Genomic DNA, 20524 nt, shown 5'->3' with positions numbered 1-20524 from the left:
AGGGGCTGTCCTCGGGTGCGAGGGGACAATGGAGCAGGATGGGTGTCTTGGAAATTGGGATTTGCCCAAGCTGGCATGTGATGCTGATCCTGGTGTCCAGCATCTGATGCCTGAGGGATTCGTTTGGTCTAAAGACAGCAGCTCACGGGTATGATCCTGCGGGAGGGCGGCTGCTCAGGAGCGCGTTCTCACCTCACGCTGCCACGTCAGGGGAGACTGAGCTGAGGGTCTGGACTGCAGCCCACAGATGGGAGGGATGTGGGATGTGACAGCCGGACCAGAGAGGGCAAAACCCACCAAGGGATGGTCATGGTCTTGTCTGGAACCTCGCCTCCATGAGATCCACCAAGACCCCAGGCCTCCTCCCTTCTCCCGAGCGCCAGCAGCTGCTGTGGGTATGGGGGTGCCGACGCACCCACTGCGTGGGTGGCTATGGGGGGAGCGGGGCGGGTGCCTCCCATCCCTCCCTCCTCCAAAAAGTGATGCCTCTGGCTCCAAAATTTTCCTGCCAGAGGTACCGGGGAGCTACAAGCAGCGTTCAGCCCGTGCTCCCCCCGGAGCGGGGAGGTGTTGGGGGCCAGGGCAGAGCCTGAGGGGTTGGCAGATGCTGCTGGGGCTGGTGGCTGTGGCGCGGGAGGGAGCCAAGGCAGCTGCGAGGGCTCGGAGCCTTGCTTGCCAGGGCTTGTTCATGGCTGAGACCCAGACCTGGGATCCCATTTCCTAGGAAAAATACAGTCAATTATCTTTTTTTTTTTTTTTTTCCTCCTCATCTGGGTTCTGGAGGTCTCGGGATGGAGCTGTATTTGGGGGTGCTGTGGAAGGGTAAAAAAGATTTGGCTGGAGACTTGTGCCAAGGCACCTCAAGCTGTAATATACCAAGTCAAAGGCTACCTAATCTTGCATTTTAACAGTCCTAGGAGAGTTTCCCCTGCTCTGGGACTGGGGAGCTTTAACAAACAGGTTGCTTTTACAGTACGAAGTCAAAAGAGGTGGGTCCCTTGAAAAGCCTTTGTCCCAGGACATGGGTCACTCTCCAAAGGGAGGGTGGACTGTAATGGGACCTGCTGTGCAAAATGTTAATAGAAGAGTCTCTTAAATAACTAGAAGAAAACACAATAATGAACAAGCCCTCACTCTCCAGGGAGCACTTCTGAGCTAACAACTTGGCGAGCATTTTGCCACCTGATCTCAGAGGCCACTGGGTTTCGCTCGACTCTAACCAGCCTCCCCCAACCATGCTTTCCAGCTTTTAATGAGATCGGAGGTTACCCCAACCTGGAAGAAGCCTATTTAAAAGCCATGCCATCCAAGATCGTTCCCAACGCTACCTGCCACCTGCCCAGAGCGGATGCGATGCACCTTTTCCGAGACCCGGTCTCTGGAGATCTGCCCTGGACTGGGATGACTTTCGGGTTGTCCATCGTGGCCACGTGGTACTGGTGCACCGACCAGGTAAATGTAAACAAGAATCCCCTGCCCCATGTAACGCGGCGTTGCCTGGGCTCCAGGCACGCTCTACCACCGTTCTCACCATGCAAGTCCACCTGCATCAGTGCCTAGTGGTCCTTCTGGCCGGTGGTCTCGGGGGGCTTCTTTTTGGAGTCAGTAGAAGCACCTGTGGTTCCCGCAACCCTGTTCTTGAGGTGCTTGGACTGCGACAGTTTGGAGAGAGGGATGCCGAGAGGTGTCCTCATCTCCTCCGTTGTCTTCTGGCTTTCTGGCAGGCAGGTTAAGCGTTTGCTTGATGCTTTGGGCTTGCCTGGGGAGAGGTGGACGGGCTGGGTGGCCTTGCTGGGGCTGAAGGCTTTGCTCTGCCAGTAAGGCTGGCTGCCTGCAATGGTCTTTTTGGGTTCAGCTCCATCCCCTCTGTATTTGGTGGCCCCGAGGTGTTTCTCGTGCGTGGGGGAGCAGGAGACCTCCTTGCCTTGTTCTCTGCCCGCGGGGTTCCTGGGTGGGTAGCGATAGATGTGCGTCCCCTGTTTGTTAAAGAGCAAAGAGCTGAGTTACTGCTGGTGTAAGGATGCTGTGCCCCTGCAAGGACACCCCTTCACGTGTCTGCGCTGCGGACTTGGTCCTCATGGACAAATCCTTCTGGCACTTGTTGTACTCCCTTGCCCAAATTATGGCAAGGGAGCTTGTGGCAAATGATGGCAGCTTAAAACTGCCTCAAGTCTTAACCAGTGCTGCTCCTCCGATTTCTTGCTCTGGCAATGCACTGTCCTGCACATCACAACATCTCAGCAGCCGCTTCCCGAGCAGCCCTGGCAGCCCGGAGCTTGTCCCGAGCCAAGTCCTGGAGATCCAGGACCAGGGATGCCAGCAGCGTCTCAACACCTTCTCTCCAGCAGCAGCCTGAGCACCCGTTTTAATCATCTAAGCATTAATTTCAGGCCCGAAGAGCGTTCAGTCATCTAGACCCAACCTGTGGGATTAGATGGCTACTGAGATTAGATGAAAGGATGGAGGGTTGGGAGAGGAGGTGGGATGAGCAGACAACAGTGAGCTGCAACACCGCTGCGGGGGTGGCTCTGATTAGCTGGGTTGAGAGACACGTTTGGATTGGGTCTAAGCACCATTAAAGTTAATTCTGGACTGGGTAAGGCCTTAATGCACCGCTGTGGTCACCAGATATTTATCTTCGTCTTTGGGTGTGTCTGCACCGCAATCGGGAGGTGTGATTGCACCCCGTGCAGACGTACCCGGGTGAGATGGGATCTGGCGAGCACAGGTGCTGATGGCAGGACGAGCCGGGAGGCTGCACCGACCTGCCCTGCCGCTGCCGCGACCCCCCGTGCTGCCTGCGCCGCACCTCCACCGTGCTGCTGCCGTCAGCTCGGGGTTCAGTGTTTTAGTCCCAGTATCCCAATGGCCTCTCTGGTCCTTAAGACACCTCCTGCTTTGACCAAGAGGGTTGCATTAAAGCAGTTTGGCTTAGGTAATGCTAGATTGATTTAATTATTTTGCTTAAAATCAGTGTTAAGGTCTGAGATGTCTTCAGGTGGGAAGGACTAAGGGTGATTTAGATCCTCTCCCTTGGAGGTTATGGTGTGCCTGATGTGGTGCACATGGTGCCTCAGCTGGATGGTGGGTCCTGTGGCTCCTGATATACTCTGATTCTTGGGCAGAAGTTAAACCACAGGTTCCCTGAGCACCCCATGCCAGGAACCAGCACCCTGTCCACCCTGCCCACCAGTGGCATGAGCCAGGGCTCACTCAAGAGTGACCAGATCGTGCTGGGTGCTGAGCAGTTCTCTGTAAGCCTTTGGGGAGAGCATGAGCTCTTTTATAGCCAGCATTTCCTACAGATGTTGCCTGTTGAAGAGCGATTGCCTCAGAGCCCAAGGGCTGGCTGTATTGTGGATGGACACGGCTTGGCCAGAGTTTTGAGGTTTGATGGTTTGGGCAGTTTGGCTGGTAGAGTAACGGTGGGAGGAGGCTGGACATGGTGTCCATTTCATTGTGGTCACTCTTTGGGGAGGAAATTGAATAGAAGGGGCAAGAGGTGAGAGGATGGTGGTGGGCAATGGTTGATCCTGGCAGCAGGACACGCTGCTGTGGTTGCACTGGGCTTTTGTGGTGCTATGGCACAACACCAACCCGTTGCTGGTCTGGAGAGAAACCCAGCCCGTGGGTTGGGTACACATCTACGCTGCTTTTGGGAGCTGCCTTTGGGCCTGATACCTGGTGGCTCCAGCATTTGGAGATGCTCAGGATGTAGTTTAGCAAGGAGGAGGCTGCTGTGGAACAGGAGGTGTTGGTGGCTGCTCTCCCACAGGTCATCGTCCAGCGGTCGCTCTCTGCTAAGAGCCTGAGTCACGCCAAGGCCGGCTCCATCTTGGCCAGCTACCTGAAGATGCTGCCCCTGTTCATCATCATCATGCCAGGAATGATCAGCAGGGTCCTGTACCCAGGTAAGGCCCCGCCGTGTGGACGCGGAGCTGGCAGGGTGGGGTTTTGTCTGGAAACCTCTGTTCTGGGGGCTCTGCGGGAGGGAGAGGGACAGGAGAGGACCTGCACGTCCCCAGTGCTCTCCTTGTGCCCGCTGTGCGTCAACCAGCTCTCCTGTACTCTATGAACCGTGCACCGGGCGCAAGCAGGGCTGCTGCATGTATTTCGGCAGGGCAACACCGGGGTGACTTGGATGTTGTGTTCTTGATGTGATGGAAAACACGATGTTTGCCCTGAGTGAGCCTCCACCTGCATTTTGGGCTACGCTGAGCCCCGGGCCAGCGCATGAGAAATGTGGACCCAGAATAAAAATGTTTGGTGGGGGTTGATGGTGGTTCCTGTCAGAGCTGAGGTTTCTAGAGAGTTAATCAAGGATTGCTTTGGTTTATTTTTTTTTACTCATAGGAGAAACAACTCTCTGCACCTTTCCACCAGCTGAGCGCTGGCTTTCCTAACCCTGACGGTGTGTTAATCATCTGCCTTTCATCAAAGGGCCACAACAAGTTATTGCAGGAACACCTGCTACTTTGGGCAAGGTGACACCCGGGTACCTGGGTCACAAAGCATCAAAGGGCTCGGTGCTCCTCACCCTGCGCAGCTCCGCAGGACGCGGAGGGGAATTTCATGTGTGAGGATTAAAACCCTGCTCTGAGCTCTGTGTCACTGGTTGGGAAGGGAGAAGCGAGTGGACTCTGGGCTAGTAAATTTAAATCCCTGTAAATAGAGATTAGATGCTCAGCTGGGGTAACCTCAAGTGGCTTCAGTGATTTCAGCTGCTGATTTAGCCCTGGGGGGCTTGAATGTTCTGAAAACAGCGGGTGGGGAGAAACCAAAATGTTTGGTGATGGTGCAAGAGGCTGCAGTGTTTGGGTGGAAAAATAGAGGATTGACCCTGCAATCCCTCTGTCTAGATGGGGTGATGCTCCTGCCGTGGCGGGGGTGCTGGTGTGCACCCCATGTTTTGTAGTGGGGTGCTGACATGCACCCCACGGGGTGACGAGGTCTGGCATCACTCGTGGATCAACCACGAAGCTGCTGACTGCGATGTTTGCCCACAGAGGTTGCCATCCCTGTTTCTCCACCGTCTTGCTCTGCCTAATTACGTGTCCGAGCGCTTTTACTTTGATGCTAATCGGTTTTGCGAGGAGCTAGAAAACAAGCCTGAAAAGGACACGCCTGCATGCGCAGTCTGTCCCTGGCTGGGTGTGATGCCACCACTGATGGGCTGCAGGACGGGGCCATGAGATAATCTTTAATTCCCAAAAACCTGCCTTTTACCAGCTGTTCCCATTGCACTCCCAGACACCAAGAGCTGTGACTTGGCCACCACCTTCCCAACCAAGAGCACCTCTTGGGTGACTCCGACCATTGCCGCGAGTAGGCTGTTATTCTCCTGTATGAGGAGTCTGGTCTTGGCATCCAGGACGCGACACCAAAACTTAGGGCTGAAACCACGCCTTGGCTGAGCTGGCTGGCTGGGTCACCTCCAGGTTTGCTACCTTTGTAGGGTGGAGGAACGTAGAGAAGGTGTATAGTAAAAAGTCCTACCTGCGTGGCACTGCTGGGGTAGGAGCTGTTGCCATCTAGGATGGTGTGCGGCAGCACACACCTAATCTCCACGGCGTTGCTCCTCCTCTTGGTCATGTCCTCCACGCGGACGTGCTTCAGGGATGGGAGGCTTCCCAGGGGGCTGAGGAAGGTGCCCCGGCTGATGTGAGGGTCACTGAGCTTCCTCTGGATGGGAAGGATCTCCCCGTTGTGGGTGACATCCGAGTTGGTTCGCCGGAGTGGCCCGTAGCGATCCCTCACCTCGAAATATTCATCTGAGATGGAGGAGGCATTGGAGCGGCGGTAGCTGTGGTCAGCAGAGCTGCTGGAGTAGCTCTCCTGGTCACTGAGAGTGATGTACTCCTCTTCCTCCTCTTCCTCCTCTTCTCCCACCCCATTGTGGGCACAGGGTGGCCCTTTGTCCTCCTGTGGCCCTGCCACTGGCCGGTCTGGCTGGACATGGCAGGTCTCCATTGAAGCTCCACTGGGGTTCTCCTCCGGTTCCTGCTTCACACCCGCATGGTTGGCCAGTGGTGGTTGTGTGTCGCCCTTCAGGGCAGTGCTACTGTCACAGGGTGTAATGACTTTGGTCACGAGAACACCAACAGGGACTGTCCTTGGTTTTGGAACCAAGGGCTTGATGTCCTCCAGTGTCTCCTCTGGTGGCTTCAAGCAGTGGCCCAATGGTGAAGTGGCAAACATGCCTGTCTGCTTCATTGTCCAGCTGGTGCCTTCAATGGGGCTGGTAGCGGGAGCTTCAGGAGCTTCCATGGAGGTCTGCGGGGTCTGTCTTTGGCAGGGAGACAGCAGAGGTGGCTCTTGGTCTGAGCTTTTCTTCATCTCCATCTCCCTGTTCTTCAGCATCTGCCGGTGCTGGGCGCTGGCCTGGGAGACATCGCAGACTTTGATGCGGTTCATCTGTGAGAGCTTCACGTTCTTTATGTTGGGGTCAATAATGTTGATGTAGCCCAAGACTTCGCTCCCCGGCTCGGGGTCAGGCTCGACCCAGGTGGGCAGATAGTCAAACATGTTGGCTTTCTCCAGGTTCAGGAGGCCAGGATGGATGAGGAGGGAGAGGTCTGCCGTGTCACCATGCCTGTCACCTGCCTGGCCCTCGGGCAGGCCTTTGCCTTTGTTGTCCGTCTTCTGGTTTTTGTCCTGGTTCTCGGATGAAGTCTTGCTGATCTGGTCAGCGCTCTTGGCCTTCACCAGGGCATATTTAGGGTTGATCAGCTTCTTCACCACAGCGTTGGCGGGGGTCACCGGCACGACGGAGGGCAGCGTTACGGGCTCGGGTTCAGGCTCTTCACCCATGGAGATGGACTTGAGGCTCACTCCCTTGGACATGAGGTAGAGCTCCTGGAACTGCTTGTCGAACGCCTCCACCACTTGGCCTGAGAGGACTGTGATGACGTTTCGGTCCGTCCTGGCCGCAGACCAGGTGAAGCTGGAACAGAAATGTGTTGGAAATTCTCTGAGTGCTCGCTGGGAAATAACACACCTCTCCCCAGCCCTGGCTTTCCCCAGGGGATCGATGGTGCTGGTAGGGACATGATCTCACTGTAAACATTAATAATAATGAGATCGAAGGAAAAGCTCTTGTCCTAAATTGGAATGAAGGGTTGAAGTCTTGATCACACGGGAACTTGAAATAAAAGATATTTGCTGTGGATCAGCTAGTTTTTCACTCTAGTTTCGGTCACTTTTCCTTTCTCAGTTTACGTTAGTTAAGAAAAGAGACCTGTAAAGGTATGTTTTTTGTTGTGGTCAGAAAGTAGGAAATGTTTCAGTTCCATGTTTATGAAGCTTGTCTTTTAGAGCTGAAAAGCTTATTGAGAGTCACCTGTTTCTATCAAAGCAAGTTTTCATTTGGACAAATTGGACAATACTTGGGGTAGGAAACGTTTAACTGGAAAACCTGAGGTCAACACGAGAGCAAGGACTGGCTGCGGTTTGGTGCCTTGTGCTCAGCGCCGTGCGCTATCATCATTGCATCCGTGGCAGAAGTACGTGGTGTCCCACTACCTCTGAGAAGGAGAAGAGGTGTCCTAGACCTGCCCATGGGTTGGTGGAGGCCCCTTGGTCTCACTCCAAATCTCAGGCTAAGGCCTTGCAAAGTCATCTAGTTAAAGATGTCCCTGCTCATTGCAGGGGGGGTGGACTTAGGTGACCTTTGAAGGTCTCTTCCAACCCAAACTATTTGTATGATTCTATGATGTCCCAGGTTAGGAGGAGAGGAGCAAGTCTGAGATGGAGCCTAGGGACCAGGACTTGGACCACATGGGTCCATGTTGGTCTTTGACCAACACCTTTGTGGGGTGGGCAAGAGAAGACGCTGCTGATTACCTGTAGGATCCACACATGGCTCGGTCCCCATCCACAAACATGAACTTCTGGGCCAAAACCCCTTTGAACTTGGTGGCTGAACGTGTGAAAAACTCTGTCCCCGCCGTGCTCCGGACTCGCAGGTTCTGCAAAGCAAGGGTAGAGGCGTGAGCAGAAGCAAAGAGTTGGTCTGCAGAGCATCATCACACCTCCAGCAACACCTGAGGATGCTTCATGGCCCCTCCGAGCACTGGGAAATGCTCTTCATGGCCGGCTCACAGGAGGCCACGGCGATGGGGAGATCAAATAATTTGCTCAGGGCCACCCAGCGAACCAAGGACTTGGCTTCAGGAATTTCCCACTTTGCCCATGTGTTGGGCAGAGTTTTCTACCTCTTGAACTCAGTGCTGCCTGTGTTCCTGGGTGAGCCCTGTGTGACGCTGCTGCCAAACTTTCCATCTCCTGCAATCTGTGCAAATGTCGCCATGGGAGAAGTGATTCTCCACCTCCTCCCCAGCAGGAGATGAACAAGGAAGGGTTTTTAGGGAGAGCTGGTGACCCCAGGACAGTGCATGTGGACCTGATGGCAGTGGGCTTGTCCTCCACCTGGCTACCCCCTCGCTGTGCTCAGAAAATTGAGCATCTCCCCAAGTTTTTAATGGTGAGCGGGGAAATAAAAAAAAAAAAAAAAGAAAAACAAAAACAGTGGGGCAACATCTTTTCACCCTTGGGAAATGAAACCAGGGGATGTGGGCCAAAAGGGCTCATCCCACGGTGTGTCCCTGTGGAGGTGGCTGGGGAGTGGGACGTTCCCCAGAGCAGGGAGCCTGGGCATGGAGGGGCAGCCCAGGCTTTGAGAAAGTGATTTTTATCTTCAGTCTGGCTCATGCCTCTCTATTTTTTTTTCTGGAGGGCACCGGCACATTTCTGCAGTGGAGCAGATAGCATCTTTCACTGCAAATGGTCTCCCTGGGGTGAGGAGAAAATATTTTCTCATGAAAACATCTGCATTCCTCCTGTTCCTGCTGGGATGTTGGCAATGCCGTTGCTAAATGCACCGTGTTGTCACTAGGTCATACCTTCCATGGCTGGTTTTCTTCTTTGTGGTTTTGTTTTGGTTTGTTTTTAAAAAGCACGAAAAGTATTTGTCTTCCCCACCTCCAGCATTCCTTACCTGCTTCCCTGGGGTCTCCCCTCACCCTGTAGCCCGTGACCCAGCACAGCCCTAAGCTGGGGTGCAGGCTGAGCTTGGGTGCCCCTGGTCCCCACTCCCGCGAGCCTGGCAGGAGGGACAGGATTCAGTTCTGGTTTTAGCGTGGTGCAAAAGCAAAGGCTTTCACGGCCGGGTTTCCAGGGAAGTTTTCCACACTGAGTGGAGAAGTGCAGTTGTTTGTTGTTGTGGGGTTTTTTGTTTTGTTTTGGGGCGGTTTTTTGATGCCTTTTTTTTTGTGTGTGTATTTTCTAGCATTCACCCTTTTGCCTGGTGTGGCTGGGGGGGAATCCAATGCTGAGCACCCCAGTGTCCTGCAGCGGGCAGCACTAGGGGCAGCTGGCAAGAAGGTTGGGGTGACAATTCCCATCCCTGTCCCATGTTGTCCCTACACATGTGGCTTTCCAGGGAGCGAGCTTCACACCGACAGCTGCTGGGTAACACTTGCACCCAAGGCTGAGCCCCGTACCCATTGCCAGCATGGGATCCCTGACTCTCAGCTCCCCCAGGACGCCGATCTTTCCCGTTCCGAGCCAAACTTTCACACAACGGCACAAAGCAGATGTGGGTTTTTCTCAGGTAACACCCCAGGGACCGCATCTCCCCAAAATCAGGGTGCTGGTTCCCTTTCCCTGCCTCCTCGCTCCCGGCGTGTTGCTGCTGTTAGGTAAGATCTGTTTATTTAATCTCTCCCAAGACGAGCACGCACTAAGCGAGCGCCCGGCGCCGTGGCCGGCTGCCCAGCCCGGGACGGGCTGAATCACTCCACAAACACTCACTGTTGCTCAACAAAGAGACCGTCTTGCCCGAGCCGGCTTGCTAATTGTGAAGCGTGGAAGGCACTGAGATAACGATGTTTCGTTAGCATCTCCTGGCTAACGAAGCAGCAGCTCCCAGACACTGCCCTAGTTTCCTCACTGCCTCCTGCATCCCGTGCCAGCAAATTGGCTGCAATATGTGGCAAATCCCAGCTTCTAGACATATTGCCGAGCTCTGCAGATGTTCTCCTGCTTTTCCAGTCCTTCCACCGGGTTGCATTAAAACACCGGCGTGCGTCAGCTCTGGCTTTTCTGGTCTCGGAGCAGCAGCAGTCTGCAGGATACCAGTTTGGACACGGGTCAAAGCTCAGCTGAGTCTGCTTTAATTGTTGTGAGCGGCAATTAAGCAGGGCTGGCAGGTTTGTTGGCTGGGGAAGGTGTGATGCTCGGCTGGCTGGTGCTTTTGGCTCCCTGGGAAGCGGGTCCCTGATTTCCCCGTGTCCCAGCCCAGTGTGAGGGTGTCGTGGCTCCTACGCGTTCCTGCTCAGCCGGGGGTTCGCCTTCACTGTAAGCAAATTTTGGTGAGCTTGCCTGGGCATGGGCATCCCCGCCAGCCCTTTGGCAGCCGACGTGCGCAGCCGGGTGACGTCAGGCGCAGAAACATCACTTTTCTGCCAAGAAACAGGCGAGGCCGAGTGACTCGCAGGCAGCGGGTGAAGCACAGCCAGGATAGGGTTGTCTGCAAGCCCCGGATTTAAATTGCTGGGCTGCTCCAGCATGTTTGCACCCGACTCTGGTGATGGGAGGGTTGTGCCCAGCAGAGAGCCCAGGGCTCTGTCCAGAACAAGGGTCCTCACTCCTGAGGCTGATATAAGCCCCAGTCCCCTCCTCTGCCCCTTCAAGCTCCTCCACCTTTGCACGAACACCATGCAAAGTGATTTTCACTAAACTCCCCGCATGCACAGAGATGTGTAAGGGCTTTTTGGGCACTTTGGGCTGGGGACCAAGCTCCTGCGCTGCTGGGCATCCTCTGTGCAGCTTTATCTTCCCTCTTTGCAAACAGGATTTGTGCACGGTGCCATGTGCAGTCACCTCAGGGCTGGGTGAACACGGTGTGTGCGGGCAGATCGGTCCCACCGGTGCGCTGCCCGCTGAGGGCATCCTTGGCAGCCGCCGGGGCCACAGGCAGCTCCCTGCTCCGCTCCTGGCCCCATGCTGCGGTGGAGGACCCAGAAAAGGGGAAAAATCTAGTTTTTTAATTCCAGCCTCTGACTTGCGAGAAAGCCTGAAAGCGAGAGAACCAGCCAGTGGTTGCTCCTGCCAGTCCTGTCCTTGGCGCTGGTGACAACCCAGCCCTGGCAGAGCATCGTGCCTCCCACACTGTCCCTTTTGCCGTCTTGTTCACCAGCAAGAGCTGAGAACAGAGGTTTGCCATGGACTTTGCAGTGCCCTGCAGCTCCCTGAACTCCCATTTGCCCTCAAACCAGCCCCGGCTGGTACCAGAAGCCCCCCTGGGGTTTCTGCATCCAGCTTTGCTGGGGGGAAATTTGTGTCCCCATCTCTCACTTTTCCCCTCTGTTCTGCTGCTCCTGGGTTTGGGCATCACCTTCAGCTTTGGCTACATGGAAAACGGACTTAACTCATCCAGTACTGCCAAACGTTTGGGGGTTGTGATGCGCCTAAGACAGGAGGGAGCAGGGCTGATAGCTCTGATTTTTCTCCCTGCATTGGAAGAGGTCACCCAGCCCTGGTCCCTTCGGGTCACCCATACCTTCAGGTGTCCAGCGTGCATGTGGGCTCGCTCGCACATCTGAAGGAAGTGCTTCACGTTGGTCTCATCCAAAATGATGTAGACTCCCACTTTCCTCTTGAAACCTGCGTCCAGAAGGTCCTTGAAGATGTCTACGTCGGTGAACATGTCCATGACCACTGCGATGACCTGGAGAGGGGAGAAGAGAGGTGAGTCTGGGTGCCATGACCAGGTGACAAACCTGAGATGTAGCTGGTGGAAAGCAGGAGCCCCCAGTCCTGTTCCTCTGCTGTCACTGTAGGTTTGGTCTTCTGTGGTGGCCTGTAAAAATATACTTGTGAAAAAGGGATTTCTGAGGGAGAATCTAACTTTCTTGCTTCTAACAAGCTTCACGCATTTCAGAGACCAGTTTCTGGTTGAGAAGTTTGGTGTTTCTTTGCTGCGGCCCCATCGCGGGGAGCACCAGAAGGAGAAACCTGGGGTGTAAGGATGTGTCTGTCTGTCCGAGGGCACGTTGCACAGGGTGGCTGCTGTCTCTGGGGTTATTGTGCATGCTTGTGTTGAGAGAAACAGCATAAAAAAATAGCTAAAAGTGACTATAAGCTTGCTAGAAAGTATCTGTGCACCCCTGGGATGCATTCAGGAGCTGAAATGACTTTTAATATCTTTTTAAAAAAAACAGGCTTGGGTGTGAGCTGATAAGGTTGCTTAAAAGCAGGCAGGAGTTCGCGGCTCCTGGCGCCTGCGACTGGGTGATGTTCCCAGCCCAGGCTGCTGCTGCTGGCGCTGTGGTTGGTTCGAGGTCGGCTCTGCACTCTGAGGCTGAAGCAGAGCACTGGGGACAGTCGGTGTTTTTGTTATCGAGGCTGCTGATCACTTTATTGGTCTGGCTGCATGCCTGGGAGCCTGGACAATGGTACCAGCGCCCCGTACAGTGACAGTAGGGTTTGTCACAAGGCAGTGTCACCGTTCTCTGCAAGCCAGAGCCGCCTTTGTACCCAGGGAATTTGCTGCTGTGGTGGGGCCGGGGTGAGTCCCACGTGTGATAGAAAGATGTGTCTGTGCCGTGTCCAGCTGCGCTGGGGTTTCGCTGGGGTGGCTCTCTGGGCACCAAAGTTCACTCCGCGCCCATGGATTTTGCCTTCCCAGAGGTGGCATTGCCCATGGCACAGCGGTGAGCGGCAGCGGTGCAGAGGGGTGCGCGGCAGAGGGGCTGCAGGCAGCTGAGCATCTCGGTGCAATCCCTGGGTAGCAATTGGGCAGCGCAGCCCCGTCTGCCTCCTGTTGTCCTGCACAGGGTGGCAACAGCCACGCAGGAAAGCGGCTTGTCGTCAGGGCACTGGCGTGTCACCATGTCATTGTCCCATGCTTGGAAACCCGTCGGTGCCACCGTGTTTGTAGCTGTTCCTGTGTCGGGGGAGATGGGGGCTCTCGGTCCTTTGCCTTTCGAGGAGGACACAGAGGGGCCCCGGGATGCTCCTTCCAGAGGGGAGGGATCAGGATGGTGTCAGGCACTTGTACACTCAAGCGCGTTCAGTCCAGGGTTCTCAAAGCGTCAAGCTGCCTTTTAATTAGTTTTGTGCCACAGGAGGTGGAGAGCTTTAATTAGGAAGAGGATTGTGCATGATGACACTGTCGGCTCTTCCTTTTCTGCAGGCGATGGGGCAAGAAGCGAGGCTGCGTGGGGAGCCCCAGCCTATGTTGGTTCTGATGCTGCCTCGACCTCCCTAACCTCGGCCACACATGAGCATTTCGGGAGGTGCCAGTGAGCCGAGTGAGAGGGGACTTCATGGCTCTGCCACTTGATTTTAACCAAATTTCCTTTTATCCTCACCCGAGAGCCTCTCAATAGCCCTTGTCATGAAAGGATAAATCCTCATTCCTTTGTGCACCCGCTCATGTGTTTTGCATGTCCTCGATGTCCTGGCGGGGAAATTGAGGCGGAAAACTGGGTACCGCTTTGCATGGGCCGTCCAGCGAGGGCTGCGCTTGTCTCACCAGCAATGTAAAGTGGGACAGGTTCAAAGGTACTCCTAAAGCTCAGGGCTTGGCTTTTCTATTTGCAACAAGTAATTGGGGAGGAGCTGTGCTGTCTGCTGCGAGTGCTGGGTGAGGGACACCTGAGCTGGGACGGTGTCTCCCCAGCTGGAGAAGGTGGGTTTGGCAGCAGACACTTTCCTCATGTCTCTGACACCGATGCTACCGTGGCCATCGTCATGTCACTTTGCCTATGCGCTGCATTTTCTCCAGTGGCGGTGGAGGGCTTATAAAATGGTGATGAGAATAGTAATGCTTTTGTTTCGGGAGGAAAAAGGCATTTTCTCACTGTGGTCCTGGCATTCCCAAGGCCTTGGCTCGCTGCCATGCCTCTGAAGATGGGAAGATGCTTTGCAGGGATGCGGGCAGGGCACGGTGATGTCCTCCCCCCAGCACCACTCATGGCGGGGGATGGCAAGCAGGCAGCGTGCTGCAAATGCCCACGTTTTCAACCCGATTCCTCCTGTTGGGCTGGTGCATCTTGTCGCTGCTCAACGCTTCTGCTTCCCTCCCTGCCGCGTCTTGCCTGCAGAGCAGGCTTGGGCTCCGTTTGTCACTAGGATCTCACACCATCCTGCCAACACGCTGCCCTGGTAAGAATTGGGCTGGGGAGAGTGAGAACAGTGCTGGCAGTGCTCCCAGTGCCGTGACTGGCCGGGGACTGCAGGAACAAAATCTGTTTCTGGGCTGCCTGCGCTTGAACCTGGGCTGGGACCAGTTGGGTCCAGGCCAAACCCAGGTGCGGGGTTTAATCCGCAAAGAATGGAGGCTGGTCTGCTCCGGAGAAGTGAAATCCTGTGCGGTTTGCTCCTCAGCCCGGGGAATGGGAGTGTCTGGAGCAAACCTTGCTGTCCTGCTGAGGGGAGCGAGCTTGATTCCCTTGTCCCTGTCACCTCTAACCCCGTGCTCGGTGCTGGGACGGTTCCTGGCAGTAGGAGAGTCGCGTCTCTTCCCAAAACCCCTTTGCTGCTGCACCATGTCAGGAGCTTCGCCATCCCTTTGCTGTTCACCTGGAGGGCGCAGAGAGGACCAGCCCTGAATCTACAGCTCCCAGCGCCCAAGTGGGTGATGTTTTTCTTCCCAGGAGCTGCCAAGATCTGCTGGATGCAGCAGATGTTTTGGTGCTGGGTCCCAACACCGCCAGGAGTTTTGAGCATCGCATCCCCTTGGACACTGGGCAAACAATGTTGGGATCCTACTGAACGGCTTGGATGAGCACGTAAACTGCAGGATCATGTTTTATAGAGGAAATTACAGCTCTTTATTAGCTCACTCTGAGTCATCAGATAATGACCTTTGGGGCGCACCACGTGGGCATTCAATAAATTAGGGAGGCACCAAGGCACAATTAGAGGAAGCGCGTTGGGATGAGGGAGAGGTGGGACAAGTAACGTTAATAATTGCTCTCCCCTGTCACCCCTTTCATCCAGGAATGGCAGAAGGTTTTGTAAACAGTAATTAATAGAACCTCCCAACCTTTGCTGGAAGTTGCTCAGGATAATTATGTCACCACAATCCCAGCCTGGAACCTCAAGTGCAGAGAAGAGGTCAGAATCACTGCTGTCCCCAGTGGCTTTTGGCCAAGGTCAGTGTTTTCAGCCTGCTCTGGTTTCTGGTCAGATTGACCCAAAATCTAAAGAAGAGAGGAGAAAGATGTTCCTCCCCATCCCTTCTGTGAGCTTTGCAGCCCGAGGGGATCTGCATCAAGATAGAGACGGCTGTGGCATGGCTGGACCTGGTGAAGGTCTCCAGGGTGAAGCCCCATGTCCCTGACCACCTTTGTTTGTTGGCCACAAAGATGAGGATTTGCTGGGAGAGCAGGGACATGGCTAAGGATCCTGCATCTCTTGGCTTCCATTTATTCCCAGGAAGAGCAGGAGGTTATTTGCATCCCCTGCTCCGGCTCGCCTGGGTTTGCCTCTCCGCAGACCAAAGCTCTGAACTCAGCAGCGTTTGGCCTTGATCCTGCAGGCAAGTAGGTTCATCTGCACCATCAAAGGGGCTTCACATCCCAGCTCTTGGCTTCCTCACCCCAGCTCTGAGCTGCTGGGAGCCTTTCCAGCGTCAGCAGTGCTCACGCGGGCTCTGAACTTTCTTCGTCTGGGCTGTCTGTTGGGTGAACTTTGCTCTTCTGGCCACGGGACAGCAAACCCGCGTGGCAGTGTTTGGTGTTTGGCACCTGGGAGCATTCCTGACCGAGTGGCTTTGACAACGGCTGGAGCAAGGGTCAGGCTCTGGGATGCGGTACTGACGCTCTCCTAGGTTCCTTCACGGGAGGATGAAGAGCACAGCTATTGCCCGGTGGGATGGGACAATTCAGCTGGGATCTCCGCAGGAACACTGCAGGAAGGATGTGCCACCTGGCCAGCCTATGTGACATCTGACAGGGTGGCAGCTGGACTGTCCCTCTGTCCCCTCTCGGCTTCCTCAGCTGAACCCTTTCACCTCTGAGCTGCCATGAAGACCTTAAGCCTCGGCTGAAAGCCCTGGGTGCAGGGGAGGGGGGTCTAGCCTGATGTCCCCATGCTTAGGAGCACCCACACCAGTAGTCACCTGGGCGCAGCTGCGTGACAAACTGCGGTCCTCGTATATGAGATGGGAGGTCTGGAAGTCCTGCAGACTCCAGGTTTGAAGTTACGCACCCACCTCTATGTTTTCTGGGGTGCTACAACAGCCAAGCAGGCTCCTGAGTGTCACCAGTGGTGTCACCATGTCTTATCCCACCAGCAAGGGACCACCTGGACCAGGAAGGAGAGCCCAGTCCTGCTCATGTGGCATCAAGGTACCGGTGACAAGCACGGCGGCATCAACCGCGGCCACGTCCCTGTGGCTTGGAGAGGCTCCAGGACGAGGTGGGGACGGTGCCGGGAGCAGGGCCTGGCAGCTGCCTGACTCACCCGCCGGCTCTGCTGAGCAGGAGGTGGTGGGATGACTCAGGAGATGCTGGCGGTGTAGGGGCAGGTGGGAAGCAGTGAGTAGGCAAAGCTGGGCCAGAGCCGCAAGCCCAGGTCAGAGGCAGCTGGAAAGACCCAACGATGAGACATTTGTAGTGGGTGAGTTCTGCCATCCTCCATCCCAAGGGACTTCAGCCTTCCCTTCCCTTTGATCACTGCAAAGCCCTTTGGTGGGGAAAATGTTGCAGAGAAGGACAGGTCACCTCAATTTTTGCAAGGTGACAGTGGCCAAAGATGGCTCTTGTCCCCAGCCCTGATCTGCCTCATCAACCATTCCTGTGAGCCTCGGACATGTTGGGACATCAGTGTTCCTGCCTGAGCCAGAGCTTCTCGTGCTCAGACCCACAGCCCTTGGTCCTGGAGATGCTCTGGAGGCTGCGTGCCATCAGGCTTCCCTCCCTCCTGCCAGGATCTGCCAGCCCCAGGACCATCCCTGGAGCCAGGTGGACCCAACACATCCTCACCTCTCTCTCTCTGCTCCATGGCCACCCTGGCAGGGTCTCCCTGTTTTCCCGCTGGAGCATCCCTGGGGTTGGGATGCTCCTCCCTCGGAGCTGGATTTCTCAAGGGAGTGGACACACAGAGCTCAAAGGGCTTCAAAGCACCACAAAACTAGCAGGTACCGACCCCTACTGTGCTTCCCAGCTGGGACTGGGTCACTGGGAAATACCACTTCTGGCCTTCAACCCATGCCACGTCTCCCTTCTTCCCTGCTCCTCCTGCCCATGACACCAGCCTGACTCCATCGCTCCTGCACCCCACCTCCCTGCTCCTTGCTTTGATGCCACAGGGAGGACAAGCCTCAACCCAAATCCCTTCGGCATCTCCGCAGCTTTGTCCTGCACATCAGCTCATCCTTTTCCTCTTAAAGCCAGGATGAGGCCACCTTGGAGCACCGCAGTGAGCTCAGGCCAAGCTTGACCCTCGTTACATGTCAGCACCAGACCGGTGGCTTCGGCCGCTTTGCCCCAGGGCTGAATTTGGCTCCTCCGGTTCCTGCGTGTTGCCGCACGCAGTCACACAGGGCTCTGGAAATACCAGCTGTGAGGTGCCTGGGACCATGGGCTCACAGCTGGGAAGCAGTTCAACCCATTTTTCTCGCCAGTGGTTTTCCTCACAGTCCTGTAGGGACCCTGGGATTAACGATGATGCCGTACGGATCATGGGAAGGGCCGCGTCGCTCCAGGGAGTGTTGGACCAGGCTAAGAGCATCCTCAGCAAAACCTGATCCCCAAATATCGATTACACTGAATGAATGTGGAAAAACCCAAGCGCTTGACCCCGATGCCTTTGCTCGGACAGAGCTCCCCGCAGGATGGGGATTGCCTGGCTGAGCCGGACTTTGGGATCTGTCCTTGGCAGGACAGCCCGGGCCAAATCCTGCCTTGTACCCGCGGTGGACCTCACCTTCTGAGCCTGGCAGATCATCTTCCGCACCACCTCCTTGATGTGCGCTTGCCCCTCAATGGGCGGCTGCATGTAGACGGTGGCGCGGGTGACGCCGCGGTAGGCGATGGTCTCGGGCCAGCCCAGGTCCAGCTGGGGGATGGAGCGGTCGGACCGCTGGGGCCAGTACTCCAGGGAGGGGGCCATGTCCTGCTCATCCCCTTGGCTGTTGTGGTCACCTTCGTTGTCCCCCGCGCTGCTGCCGTGGCGTGGGATGTACTCGGAGCCAGGGTCGTACGTCTCCAGAGTGTCCAGGATCTTCTTTAGCTCCAGCTCGGAGAGGAAATCCCTGATGTTCTCCTTCTTCAGGACCTCGTAGAAGGCATCAGGGCCACGGGAGGCCAGTGCCTCCAGGGCCAGGCGTTGCTCCTCGCTGTAGAAGAACTCGGGTTTGGACTCGCTGGACCTCCAGTTGACGTGGCTGTCGTCCAGGCACTGCACCTGGGAGAAAGCCATGGTGACCGTGCACACCGGTGCCCTCTCCGAAAGGAGCTCTGCACCTCCAGCGAGCGCCGGACGTCAACAATAAATAAGGAATTAATTATTCCCCAGTCTTTAAATACACAATTTGCTTTGCTTTGCCTTCCCTGGCTCAACACGCAGCTGGTGAAACGTTCTGCTCCTTTCTCCACTGGCTCCTGCCACGCCGGAGCTCTTCTTACCCGGGGAGGAGGGTTTGGTTCCGCACTTGCTCCCGGCTCTGCCGGCGAGGAAAACCTGGAGCTTCCCACGGCTGGGGCTGCGGGGCAGAGATGGCCCCGGGCCAGCGCACACCACCGGGAAGGTCCTCTACCTCCGGCTCCACACTCTTCTCATCCTCCACTCTTTCAAGACAACAGTAATACCAGATAAAAGAAAAAGTGGAAAACAAATGAACAAACAAAAAGGCTTAATAGGGAGCAGAGAAAAGCAGGATTTCTCAGCACAGACGCTGTCCCGGGTTATTGTTTCTGGAGAACTGGGTCAGCCGGTGGGTTTTGCGGCAGTGAGCGTCTCCGTCAGCCTCTCGTGCATTGCCCTGGTCGGTTATTTCGGGCTCCTGCCAGCACACACAGTGCCGGGCCGGACAGGTAAGAGCAAGAAGTGAAAAGAGGAAAAGCAAAAGAGTGAATCATCGCTCCGCCCTGCCCCACCTGCCGTCACATGCTGCCTCCACGCATTCCCAGCCCTGCTGCACCTTAACTCTTTCGGCTGATGTTGTCCTCGCACCTCTGCCCCGACCCCGGGGTCCCCTGGGTCCGTGTGGGAGGTCGGTGGGTGGCTGCGGAGGGGTTTTGGGTGTTTGTCATTAAAAAAAAAAGGTCTCTTCCTTAAAATCTCCCCCTGGTAAGTCAGTATTTTCCAGGAAAGCAGCTCTGCATCATGGTGAACCCCTCCTGTGCAGAGCACAAGGACCCTCGTGCTGCTGCGGGAGCTTGGAGCCCGGGTGGGTCCCGGGCGGCAGCACCAGGTTGGAGCTGCCATAATGGTTCAAAGCTGCACCAGGGGGTTTAGACTGGACATGAAGAAATGTTTCTTTACCAAGAGGTTGGTCAAATACTGGAGGAGGCTTCCTGGGGAGGTGGTTGATGCCCCAAGCCCGTCAGTGTTTCAGAGGCATTTGGACAATGTCATTAATAACACGACTTAACGTTTGGTCAGCCCTGAAGTGGTCAGGCAGTTGAACTAGAGATCATTGTAGGTTCCTTCCAACTGAAAATAGTCTATTCTTATTCTATCCCTTCCCAAACCTTCCCCTTCTTTGGCGCAAAATTTGCAGCAGGGACACTGTCACAGCACTTGACCTTGCTATAGCAGATCACGTTAATAATGGGCAAAAAACCCCCACCCTGGCTTAATCAGTTGGTGCTCCCAAGCCAGAACCATGGAGCTTTCTACTTGGAAACTCGGATAGAGATGAATTTCAAGAATCGAGGTCAGATTCTTGCACTATGCAAAAAAAAAAAAAAGGGAAGCGCCAGGGGCTGCGTCTCGCTCCCTGGCGCTGGAGCAGCTCAGCTGGATTCGCAGCCATGGAAATGAGCCCAGCTTGAGTCAGGCTCCGCAGGCAAAGCCGCCCGTCTGTCCGGGTGCTCGGCCACCAAAGTGCTCCTCCGTGCAGACACGGTGGCCACGCAGCATCCCGGCTGCCCCATCCCCGCCGGGGGCTCGTGGTGTGGCGAAGGGTCAAGCTCAGGGAGGGTTTGTGAGGAATTTGGGCTGCTGAGGGGAAACGGTGGCTTTTCTCCCTTTGCGTTGGAGCTAAAGGGTTTACATGAGCGCACAGTAAAGGCTGATAAAACCACCCCCCTGCCCACCTCCCGGTATGAAATTGTGTGTCAGGTTGTGCCCGGCTCTGGTGTGTCGTGCGCAGGAGGTGGCAGCGGGGACAAGGGGATGCAGGGATGTGACAACCATCCGTTGGGATCAGGACACGGAGGGAGGAAGCGTTTGGCTCCCACCGAAAATGGGCTCAGGTGGTTTTCCAGATGGAGCCAATGATTTCATGGAAAAGCTGCGCTGACCCCGCGAGGTTTTCCTGGTGGTGGGACGTCACCTCCGCGCCGTG

The 20524-nt window shown here is 55.6% G+C and overlaps 2 protein-coding genes across 2 annotated transcripts in view; one reads left to right on the top strand and one right to left on the bottom strand.

Moving 5' to 3' along the window:
• The window catches only part of SLC5A10 (solute carrier family 5 member 10), a 38701-nt gene that overhangs the window by 12316 nt on the left and 5861 nt on the right, over positions 1–20524 (top strand). The window contains exons 8-9 of the mRNA XM_065645271.1: positions 1247–1452; positions 3776–3911. Of these exons, the coding sequence (XP_065501343.1) occupies positions 1247–1452; positions 3776–3911 (342 nt within the window). The remainder of the gene's footprint in view (positions 1–1246; positions 1453–3775; positions 3912–20524) is intronic.
• FAM83G (family with sequence similarity 83 member G) lies at positions 1478–18832 on the bottom strand. The gene is made up of 5 exons (XM_065645270.1): positions 17938–18832; positions 11561–11728; positions 7843–7967; positions 5497–6943; positions 1478–1976 (listed from the first exon to the last, which is right to left on the bottom strand). Exons 1-5 carry the CDS (start codon positions 18430–18432, stop codon positions 1557–1559), a joined length of 2655 nt encoding a protein of 884 aa, XP_065501342.1. The 5' UTR covers positions 18433–18832; the 3' UTR covers positions 1478–1556.

Source organism: Caloenas nicobarica, chromosome 14 (assembly GCF_036013445.1).
Source record: "Caloenas nicobarica isolate bCalNic1 chromosome 14, bCalNic1.hap1, whole genome shotgun sequence".
Taxonomy (NCBI): Eukaryota; Metazoa; Chordata; class Aves; order Columbiformes; family Columbidae; genus Caloenas; species Caloenas nicobarica.
The sequence above is the reverse complement of the archived record's forward strand: the minus strand, read 5'-3'. Positions and strand labels throughout refer to the sequence as shown.

Excerpts from the sequence above, each read along its gene's own strand:
- FAM83G (XM_065645270.1), bottom strand. The coding sequence starts at position 18,432 with ATGGCTTTCTCCCAGGTGCAGTGCCTGGACGACAGCCACGTCAACTGG. Across the intron at positions 11,729-17,937 it reads TGATCTGCCAGGCTCAGAAG|GTCATCGCAGTGGTCATGGA; the intron begins GTGAGGTCCACC and ends TCCCCTCTCCAG. Across the intron at positions 1,977-5,496 it reads ACCCCAGCAGTGCCACGCAG|GGGACGCACATCTATCGCTA; the intron begins GTAGGACTTTTT and ends TTTAACAAACAG.